The 11,471-nt window shown below is 39.0% G+C and overlaps 1 protein-coding gene across 2 annotated transcripts in view; it reads right to left on the bottom strand.

Annotated features, from left to right (window-relative positions):
- Positions 1–2,508: 2,508 nt before the first annotated feature.
- Positions 2,509–11,471, bottom strand: part of OSBPL2 (oxysterol binding protein like 2) — a 57,951-nt gene continuing 48,988 nt past the window's right edge. For both annotated transcript variants that reach the window (XM_019548225.1, XM_019548224.1), the window contains 4 exons: positions 9,978–10,106; positions 9,326–9,449; positions 8,989–9,079; positions 2,509–6,970 (listed from right to left, as the gene is read on the bottom strand). In XM_019548225.1, the coding sequence (XP_019403770.1) occupies positions 6,868–6,970; positions 8,989–9,079; positions 9,326–9,449; positions 9,978–10,106 (447 nt within the window). In that variant the 3' untranslated portion in view covers positions 2,509–6,867. The remainder of the gene's footprint in view (positions 6,971–8,988; positions 9,080–9,325; positions 9,450–9,977; positions 10,107–11,471) is intronic.

Below are 11,471 nucleotides of genomic sequence, written 5' to 3'. Positions count from 1 at the left end.
AGCGGCTTCCACCTAATGGAACTGGCCCTTGTCCCCGGGGAGGGGCCCCTAGCGGCGCCAGGTGGAACTGCCGCCCGAGGGCCGGGCCTGGGACCCAGCACAGACCTGCTTCCAAATTCCCACTGGTGCTGCAGCCGCGTCTCCAGCGGGGGCCCAGGCTCAGGGGTAGAAACACCCAGGGGAGAAGAGCATTCACAGGCGACACCCGTGTCGGTGAGGGAAAACAGGCCTCGTGTGCAGGATCAGGCCCCTTACACCCTAGGACCACGCGGCAGGACCCGAACCTGCAGTGTCCTCGCTTATGAAGTGGTGGAAAGCAAACAGAGGTCTGCCACTGAAGTGGCACAAACGGATACCACCACTGGTGGCAGGAGGGGCATAGACAGCCGCTTGCTTGGCCTTTGTGCGGCCATAAAAAAAAAAAAGAGGCAACATCCATTTCCACCCTCAGATTCGCTGCTGTCTGCCTTGGGGAAGTGCTGCAACACCTTCTTCTGTAACTCCCATACTCAGGCTCCTTCCTCAGTTACGACGTTTCACACTTACAGGGCTTATAAATGAACTCCCTGCTTCAACTTCCTGACGTCAGTTTCGACTTCATCACGCTCGCTCCGATGCAGCCCCACTCCAGGGAACAAATTCGCTGCATCGCCCGTCTCCCTTAGAGAACGTCGTCCAAACCTCCTTGGACATTTTCTTTAAGAAAGCAGACGAGACTCTAGAAAACCCACAGCCGAGACTCTAGCCCAGAGCCCTTCAAAAAGTTAAATTTAGACCTAAGAGGCAGAGGACTGCCTGTACTTAAAGTCCCTGTGTGGTTTTAGACTCAAATTCCTCTACACCAGCGGGTCTCAGCCTTTTGCACCTTACGTCCCACCAACCATTTTGTCAAAAAACCCTGGTCCCACTATGATAAGTACAAAACCCCACTTTTCCCCGGGGAAGTGTATTTTTATGTTTATGCGCCTTTTAGTATCAGATTAATCACCGAGTAATGCGTTGAAGTCCCGCCTACGTGATCGCCATGTTCTGCTGGTTGAGAAACACTGCTCTACACAACCACCAAAGCTACTTGTTGCAAGGACCCAGCTTGCTTTATTTATGTGCGTACTGTTGGGCTCCGAGCGGTGCTAGAAGCACCATCACAATCTAAGAGATACCCACAGTCTCTATGTCCTGTACACAACTTGCAACACACTTCAGTCCCACTTGTCTCCCCACTGCTTCAGCTTCTATTCAGACAGCTAGCGCACAAACAGGATAAAAGGATGTTTTATACGCAAAACTTGACAACAGAACAAAGCCATGAGATCCTTGCATAATCTTCACCTCAAATGGACACTTACCAAGGAAGGTACTGCCACGCAGTCAGCAATGGCCCTAGTGCTACCTGCTTACAGCCAGTACTGGGAACAGAAAGGCGATGGGCCAGCAGGTATTCTCCCCTCTATAACAGAAATGCAGAATCGCAATATGGGCATGAGGAAGGTCTCAGTGGGGCAAAGCAGTCCAACACCCTTCAAGGCAGAGATGCCAAAAAGTCTAAGGAAGAGGGAAGAATGGCTCCTGTTAGTAGGCATATGCGGGGAAGGGTTAGTGGGCATACCAAACAGGTCCAAATACTTATCCCTTCCCTCAGACCATTTTGCCATAAGGAGGTACTCCAAAAGGCTGCACTTTCACAAAGCTGAAAACATTAAGCAAAACTGATCAAGTCAAACAAAATCTGAATAACAACTGTAAGTTTAAAAAGGTATTTTTTGTGACGCGGTACCGATTTTGAAATGACAAAAAGTAGGTTTCTTTCATTAAAAATTGATCTTGGTTAAGAGAGAGGTGAAAGCAGCAATTAAAATACATAATAAGAGTAGGAAATGGGGGAGAGAAAATGATTGCACGTCATAATTATTAACGCAGTCAGTGTTGCCAACATTCCCAAAATATATCTGTGAGCAGTCAGGCAACAAGAAATTTTCTTAACCTATGAGGAGCAAGAAACGCTAGCATTAGTAGACAGGAATGGTAACACTGTCAGTTACGATCCGGAAAGGAGCAGCTTACAGCAATTAAACATTTTAGTGCTTCTCCACATTACTCTTGAAATACTAACCAGCCCTACAGATTGTTTTTGGTACAATATAGCTAAAATTAAAAAGACAAAACATGACTTTCTTACAGACTACTTAACCTAACATGGATCAGAGACAGAATCCTGGAAAGCCTAATAAGGGATGAAAAGAACAGAAGCATAATTTATGCAAATCATAGTTTTATTGAAGCCTTTTAAAAATACCAGCTTTAGCTTGTGAAAGTAAGTGCAACACTAGATAGCTGTAGGTATTCAGTTTGCTAGTGCATGATATTTCGATTGGAAGTCTGCATTATACAAGATCAACGCTGCACATATTAGAACTGAATTAAAATCTGATTTACTAAGAAAGGTCCTTTGTTCTCCTGGAAGAAAACTTTGCAGAGATGGTGAAAAAAAGTAATACCAAGCATTTTATGTCTTGTTCAAAACGACCTTTATTCAGATTTACAGTGTAACATTTATGTCCACAAACCTGTACAGACTTCTCTAAAAAGCTAAATATGACTTTGTTAATATAGATGGGTATTGACAGTTATTAAATATTATAAAAATAAATCCATTTCACTAAAGCATTTTTATCATCTGACATTTTCATGCGACATGAATAAGGCAAACACAGTGTGTGTAAATAATTAACAGGAATACAGCAATTGAGTAAGGCAAAAGAAAAGCAGCTTCATAGAAGTGTAAATCAGAGTGGACTGGAATTCCAGGTATGAGCAGTTTAATCTTTTACATGCTATAAAAACATACCAAAAATCATTTTTCTGTATTAGAACCATTAGCTTTACATAAATTTAAATATTGCTTTATTGTACAACTGACCCAAACCACAGGTGTGTTTTCAGAGAGGCAAAATGATGGTGTATTACCAAATTATGTAGTGTTTAGTCCATAACCTAAACAAACAGGTATGCTTATTTCTAACATACAGATACATTGATTACAGCGAACAAAAGTAAACAGGAGAGAAATTAGAACTACGTTTAAGAGAGATTATAAATCGGGCATACGTATTGTGCAAATAGTTACAAACCATTTTATCACAGAGTCTATTATCATTGGCAATGTGATGTCTTTTGTAACATTCTAGTTTTAGAAAAGACCCCGGGGGGGGGGGGGGGGGATCAGAAAGCTTCTTGAAGTAGGAGAAAAATTCTCTCAAAAAAAAACAAAACAAAACCGTGCCTTTTAATTTACTGAGAATTTTAATTTTTAAGGTATTTTAAAACACTTAAAACTCCTTTTGTAGTTTTCCTACCTAGTCAGGGATATATTTTCTCTCCTTCAAATCAATTTGGGAACCAATAATCAGTGTTCAGTATCCCAAAAAGTTGTCACCAATCTATAGTACCACAAATATCTTTCAAATGATAGAGTCCACTGCCTATGCAGCGACTACGAAAGCACATTTTCCCCTTCTTTTGAAATGTTACCAAAAGTTGACTTATACTTTAAAATAAGAGAATGCCACTCATTCCTGTCCCTTAGTCCATTTTTTGTTATACAACCATTTAACTTCCATTGCAGGAGGGATATACTTTCAAACCGTAACAGCCAGATCCAAATACTTTCATTCAAAAACTGCTTTTGCCCTATTTGTGTTTCAGAAATACGTTTAAACTATTCAATCATCCCTCCATAGATACTTTCTTCCTACAGTAGCTTTTGGTGTACTTGGCATGATATCTACAAGCTGGGGCATCCTATGCATTTACAAATGAACAGGCTAATGCCACAGAATTGAGCGTCCACGGCATATTTAAACAGAAAGCAAAAAAATAAAAAGAGGCTATTTGTGGGATAAGAGCTTTACTTCAACTCAAGTCACCAACAAGAACCAGGCTGGACAGAGGAGAAAAACGGTCCAGCCAGAATAATATGCAACTATCCTCTTGCCTGCACAAAAAAAGTTCAAAGTATAATTTTTCCTGCTACAGCAACATCCCTCTCACCTGGTATAGGCTTGAAGCATGGTTAGCATTTATTACTGTTTTTCTTTTTAAATGTTTCCCCCCCACCCAGGCAAGTGTATTAACTAACATACACCAACAACTACTTTACATATAGTCAGTGTTTCATCAAGTTATAAAAGTGACAGTATTTAAAAGGTGCAAAGTTCAATAGTTTTAGACATAAACACTAAACCACTAAGGTGAGAATTTAAAGTCTTTTCACTTCAAACGGAATCATCAAAATATGGGACTAGGTGCCACGGGACAAGGTGAATGTATGCTTTTCAGAGATGCAAGGGAGTTTGGTCAATATTTTGCATATAGACTAATAATCCAAAAGAAGAATAGACAAGCACAGGATTCACTTAAGATTTTCAGGAAAAAAAAAGGGGAGATGCTTGAAGATGGGGAAGGGGAGGAAAAACAGAGAAGTTTCTCTTAGCTTTGATTTAAAACTGCCAAAAGGTACTTTTTATTCCAATCTGGATTAAAATGTGCATCTTTTCATATACAAAGAAAACAACTTTTTTTTTTTTTTGCATAACGAAGATATTTCAAAACTTCTCACCTGTACATCATCTTTATAAATAAGGTAGTTTTTCAAAAACACATTATTATAACATTTCTCCATTCTGGTGACTGCATTTCAATTTATGTATATTAAAACAGTATGCTAACAAGTGGAAAAAACATAAGCATTTAGCTTAAACTAGTTTTACTCATGAGACATTACAAAACTAGCTTAAAATGTGAATGAATCCCTTCACTGTTTTCACTGGTAGCCATGCCCAGCACTCCCTTGCTTGCAAAGAAAAGCGAAGGGACTGATAGCATTGAAAATATTAATCCTTTATATTTAAGAGTTACACAAAATTTGACAGGAAGTAATTTCTGAGCTGCTCATATGGATTAGTTATGCCTTATAAAAAGCAGAAGCTTAATGCTCTCATAAGCAGAAGTGAATATTATTTTACCTCTAGGCACAGTACCATCAACTAGTCTGGTTGTCCAAGAGACTTCAAGGTCAACACAAACTCTGATTTCTGACAGTGGGATACAGTTGGCATGAATGTATTTTTGAGTTGAACCTTTACTGCCTTGACCTTTTTCATTGGAAAAAAGATGAACAAACTATGACTAAAATGTAACAAATATCCAGTTTCTCATCTTCAGGTCCATAATTTCAGATAAAAAAAAAGTACCACCTTTTCTTGGGGTTTTGTTTTTTTAATGTTTCTTCTAGCTGGCAGATACACTTCAAAACCTTGTCTTTGGATGAAGCCACAGGTATGAATCCTCAAAATGCATCTGGAAGGCATCGACCACACTGATTCTTCTCATGAACACTTGGAGTTGCTTGTTGCTTAACATCAGCAGTCTATGAATTACTGTAAACTTAGCAGCAATGTAGCCACTCTCCAGTTTCTACTGGTTACTAAATTAAAAGCTTTCATAAAAGAACCAGCAGTTACTAAAGCTGGTTTCATTACTAAACCTAATTTTTCAACACCCCAATCTCAGAAATGCACCACTTTGAAAATAAACTCCATAAATTTATAGATACAATAAACTGACTTCAGCCAGTTCCAATATTATATGGCTTTGACAGTCGATGCAAACGAAAATAAATCCACTCTTACTGACTGCACGTGCTTACAGAGATTTAAAAAATTTCTAATAGGTATAGTTATGCCACATCGCTTTAAAAATGTTTTTTCCACAATGTTCAACCAGATGTGACCTAATAATGCTTCAGAACATGCAAACAAAACCAAACAGAACCCCCAAACAAACATGACCACTCTAGATATAATTATATACTAAGTGCTTCAAAGAAAAACTTAAGTCTAGAAGCATGTATAGTGCTAAAGATGCCAAAAGTAGTGGAGAACTAAGCCTCCAAGTGGTAGCAAGCAATACCAAATATCTTATGCTGTATCCACTTTAACATTTCTACAAATGTCTCTGAAACCTTTTTTTTTTTTTTTTTTTTTTTTTTTTAAAAGAGTAACATCTGACTTCAGATAAGCAAAATTTTTAATGCACCCTTCCCATCTCCAAACCTATGTTTCTGCAATCTTATTACAGATCTATAGTTTAAAATGTTCACAGTGTCCAAAGACTGAAAAATTCAGAGCAACCGACTTACTGCGGTTTGAGAAGCTAATATTTCATGTTTTATATTTTTTCAAGTCTTTAATTCATTGAACTGTATTGAGCAAGAGACCAGGAACTGTACTTGATCTTAGCCTGATGGGCTGGAGACCAAAAGCTCTGACCTCTGAAGCACGAACATACTAGATGAGTATTTCACGTACACTTCTTCGCAGGGAATATTGCCTGTGGCAGTTTTGATAATGTTTGTACTGTACAGGTTAGTCACCATTGTTCCAAGTTCTGAATGTATACTCTCTCACTGTACTAAATAACAAGGATCACTCTGCTATTTATTTTATTAAATTGTATCATTAAAAAGGGTGCTGTGAGCATTAATGGACAGCCATTTCTGACAAAAACCAAACTAAAACGCAACACAACGCAAGAACAAAAACCAAAAAGACCAAAACCCATATCCCTTTAAAAATTAGTGAACACATGATGATTTAAGTGCAGCTTTATGGAGGGAACATAACAGCATTTAAATATTTGGCAGTCAAAAATTAATGACAATTAAATCCTTGATTGGTGAATGATACAATTTTCATTAAAATTTACTTTAGAAAAGCTGGTTTTGGCTACTAACAAAACCAGATTAACTGGCTTAGAGTGAATTCTAAGAATTAGATGTCCAAATGAGATGGAGCGATAGGTTCAGAATTTTCAGTATATATCTGGACAGTCTGAGAAATTTCTATCAAAGTAGCCACCTGAATACAACCAGTCTGAAGTCCCTGTGTATGGGTTAGTGCCTTGTTGAAACCATCTGTAAAAAGTAAAGAAAGTAATTAAAAAAGAAAAATGAGAGTTTTTTTTTTTTGCTTTTACAAAGAAATGCAACAGGATACCTACAGCCCTCAGCCCTGAAATATCATCTCCTATTAGGTACTTTAGAAAAATGAAAACATTACATTCTGAAAGAAATATTTACCAAAGCCCTTACACTTCAGTAGCCCTGCGTACTAAAAATAAAGTATAATACAGATTTCATCACTCCCAAATGGCATTCAGATAAAAATATTGCTTGGGGTTTCTATGTTTTAATATAAAATTATCAAATCAGTTTTTGGCAAAATTCCCCTTAGTTTCTAGCAGTGTCCAAATGCAGAAGAAACGGATGTGCTATGTTAGCACATGAACAGATGCTCACATTTAGGCTGCTGACTGACATAGACCATTGAAATTAATGACATACACCCTGGAAGAGGGTTTCAAAGGCACGCATGGGACAGAGATAATTCCCACTGAACCTCTAGAGCAGTTTATACCTTTAAAGAACTGACTCCTCTCGCTTCAAAGATTTGCAAAAAAAACCTCCTGGGTACAAAAACAGCCTCGTTTTTTTTGCCGATGTGCCCCTTGCATAACAGTATCAGGAATCTGAGCACAAGTAAACAGCAAAAGGTCTGTAAGCAGTTTCGAGACCCTTCTGTAATTTGATTCTTCAGTTTCAAATGCTTACTGTAATTTGACAAGTGCTTTTAAAAGAAGAAAAAAACCTGCTGCTAAGTATTAACAGTTAAGGCAGACGATTTTCAAATCTGAAATATAGCGTCTTTCCATAAATGAGGCCTAACCACCGCTTACAGCTGGGATAGTGTCCACAAAGCCTTTCAGTGCTTACATCTGCCCCTGCATGCTAAAAGCTAAACCTGCTGTCAAAAGTAATCAACATCCGTAAGTGCACTCTTAACCTTAATTAGCTTTTCTTCCCCTTTTGGAATGATCTAAAACTCCTGGCTTGTTCTCTCTCATTACAGATTTCCCAGCCATTTTTAACAGTCAAGAGTGAACTAAAGGGACTATGCATGGCAGAAACATCTCAGGTTTGGGGAGTGATTCTCTTCCCAAAGTTGCCACCAAGAAGCCCTGCAACAAGTCACTTGACCTCTTTGGGTCTTGCTGCCCCATTAATAACATTGTTAAAGGGAGACTACCCACCTGTGTAAACAAAAAGGTGTCTAGGCATGGAAAGTGCCTGTGCTGGGGTGGGCTATGCCTGTGGCACAGGGGACTGCCATCCCTGCTCAGTTATCTAACCCAGCAAAGGAGCCAGCTGCCAGTCAAGGTCACAGCTCAATGAAAAGGACAGCTGCAGGAGGGAAGCTCCCATGACTGGCCCCAGAACACAGTGGGGCATGAAGAATGAAAACCCTCCAGGCTTTGGGCACATGGGCTCGGTAGGAGAACATCGCTGTGTTTAAATAAATTTGAATGAATAAAATGTGTTTTAAGGAGAGGGCCTCAAAGAGACTCAGTGGTGGTGGGCCATCCTCAGCAAAAGCACCTAGCAGCTGTAACACCTGAAAAGTATTATTATTATTTCTGAGACAGTTAGTCACAGGAGTTAGCCAGGTGGATTACATTGCCCTTTGTAGTGATCTGCTTCCCGCTGGCCTGGAGATGGCCGAATTTCACTAATGCTGTAAGCACTGCACAGTAAAGCTTGCACTGAGGGCCACCATCCACAGCTGTCTGCATCTCTTAAAATAACTTGAGGATACCCCCATGTTTTATTCAATGTATAGCACAAAAGTAATCTGTATTAGGCAATTCCCTTGGCATCTTATGACAAGTTTGAGCATGAATTCTATTTACAGAAAAATGGTTCTTTTGAAATGAAGTCTAAAATTTTGGTTTGTGCTACATTATTTGAACATCCTTTTTAGCAGATTCTGCACGTTGTGTTGCCAGGAAGAGACAGAACGTGTAGTTTTATATAAAACTGAATGATTCCAAGTATTAACCCCATGCCAACTTTCTTCCCCTTCCACTCAATATTACCTTGTCTGCCATTCTGCTTCATCTTTTGCACGCTCCTTGCGAGCAGCTCTTTGTTTCTCTTCTAATCTCTCCTTCTCTTTGCTGGCCAGATCTAGCAGAAATTTTAAAACAGATTGGTTACTTTGCAAAATATACACAGAAGAAACATGGGAGAGAAATACAATCCAAATGCCTTAAAGCAAGGGAAAGCATTTGTGGTACATGTTCTTGTTAAAATACAAAACACCAAAATGTTCTCCTCGGACCCCATCTAAGCAGCATGTGTAGAAAAGACATACTGAGAAACGGGTACAAAGAAAAAAGAATTAAGCACAGACCCTCCAAAAATAGCACATACCCAGGTCACCATTTTCCATGCTCCTGATATCTGGACGCAGCCGACAGTCAGTGGGAGCTAATATTGCTTCCATACCCTTTTCCAGCTCATTGAGACTTACAGCAAAACTGGTGAAATTGTACATCTTCAGAAAGAGTAAAGATAAAATCACTTTATTATATATGCGTTATTAGAGTAATGACATTTTGATTCCTAACAGTAAGCTGTAACCACAGAGTTTTCAAAAAGTAATCCTTAAACTAAATTTATTCCCACTGAGGACAACAAAAGCAATGTTAGCCCAATTGCAAAGGGCTTTTGAAAATTTCCACTTTTCATTTTTAAACTGTGCTGCACATATCAGCAAGGGAAAGCACTGTGATGATTTACACGGCCTCACCTCAGAGGTTGCTCTGAGAAAACTTGTTGCTCATGATGGGTTCTCTCCAATTCTTAGACTCTTACATATTCACATTTTTAGTTTCCCCGATTATTTGGAAATGAACATAAAAATAAAATACCCTTCAAGAAAACTTGCCTACCATTTTCTTGATTTAAAGGATGATATTTTGGGCTCTTTTAAGCCTGCCTATAAAGACGCAATGATCTACAGGGTTTCCTTTGAACGTTCTAGTAATACCCGTAAAATATTTTGACAGATTGAAGGCATTACCTGCGATGAGTTTGGAGGTCTAGTATTTATCCTCCACAGTAGCTTACTGCCTGGCATAACCTGTACCGTCTCTTGGATCTCTGGCATATCATCAGCCTCATCATTTTCAGATTTAATAGCATCTTCACTCTAAAACAAAAATATAATACTTGGAAGTGGAATCAAAAAAAATTAGGGACAGCTCTTCTACCCAAAGATCTAGAGTGATCACTGCAGATTTCATCAAATTCTAGTTCTTACATACTCTGAATTCACCTGCATCTCTGCTCCGATTCCACTTTCTTCCCACTTACGTCTTCCTCCTCCTATTTATTGTTCCTTTCCTCTCCTCCTAGTCTCAGCTTCATGCCTTCTTCTGTGTTACTCAATGTGTTTGGAATAACCTCCCACTTCCTATGTGCCAAAAGCACAATTTGTCAAACAAAAATCCATGTCTTTGAAAAATCTTTGCTCATTTTCCTCACCCTCCCTTTTCCAGACTCATCACCTGTTCCTCCTGCCTCAGATTATTAGATCTTACATCTAATAATGGGGTGGTAATACATCTTACATTATTATATACAGCAATACACTCATTGGCAGCACAAGGTAGTTAATTAGTTATGACATCTGCATGCTTTAGAACTTATGCAGTTGCATCTGAGACTGAAGGTATAATAGCAAGCTGATACAATAATATCACTATATTGATACATGAATGCATCAATGGATTTGACTTTCCACAACACAAACTAGAACAAACTTTAATTCATCCCATCACCCAGAATCCTCCACAGTACCCAGTGCTTCTACAGAAGCTGACCAAACACACGGTTTCAGGATTCTAGGACACAAGAAGCTCTGCCTTTTTCTTTTCAATTAATTTAATCTAAAACAAGCTGCCATTCTATATCAGATTCTTCCTTCACCTCTTTACCAAAGATGGCAGTACATATTCTGTAATGCTCTGAAATACTCACCTCTTCCAGGCTCCTGATTAACATTTCTACTCTGAATCACGTAATTATGGCAGTGACTACATGACTGTAATTAGCTATCTACAATAAAAATCCAAATGGGGCTAAAAGATAATGGAACAGGCCAGTTACAAAACAGTTTTCTTTCAGCAGAGTTATGAAAGGATATTTTAGATGTTTTAAGAAAAAGCGCTGACAGCACCTGTCAAAACTATATTGGACAAGTAAAAAAGAAGCCTGGCCACATGAACTGCAAAATACAGCCGGGAAAAGTATAGGGGTGGGGGGTAGACACGACCTCAAGGGTATAGGTTGTAGCCAGGCAGAAAAAGTTCTTTGGGTAAATGTATATCTTTTATCAGACCAACTCAAATAGTTGGAAAAATTCTTCTTTGCAAGCTTTTCGGTATAGATACCTTTTGTCAGGCTGAGGAAGCACCTGCAGTTGGTGTGTACTCTTCCTGGATGGAATGAATAGTAAAGAAGCCAGGGGCTAGTATGCAAGCAAGGAAGGCAATCAGTGAAGATGTAAATTGAG

The sequence above is a fragment of the Crocodylus porosus genome, unplaced genomic scaffold (assembly GCF_001723895.1).
Source record: "Crocodylus porosus isolate Cpor-Errol unplaced genomic scaffold, CroPor_comp1, whole genome shotgun sequence".
Classification (NCBI taxonomy): Eukaryota; Metazoa; Chordata; order Crocodylia; family Crocodylidae; genus Crocodylus; species Crocodylus porosus.
This window is presented reverse-complemented; position numbering and strand designations above follow the sequence as displayed.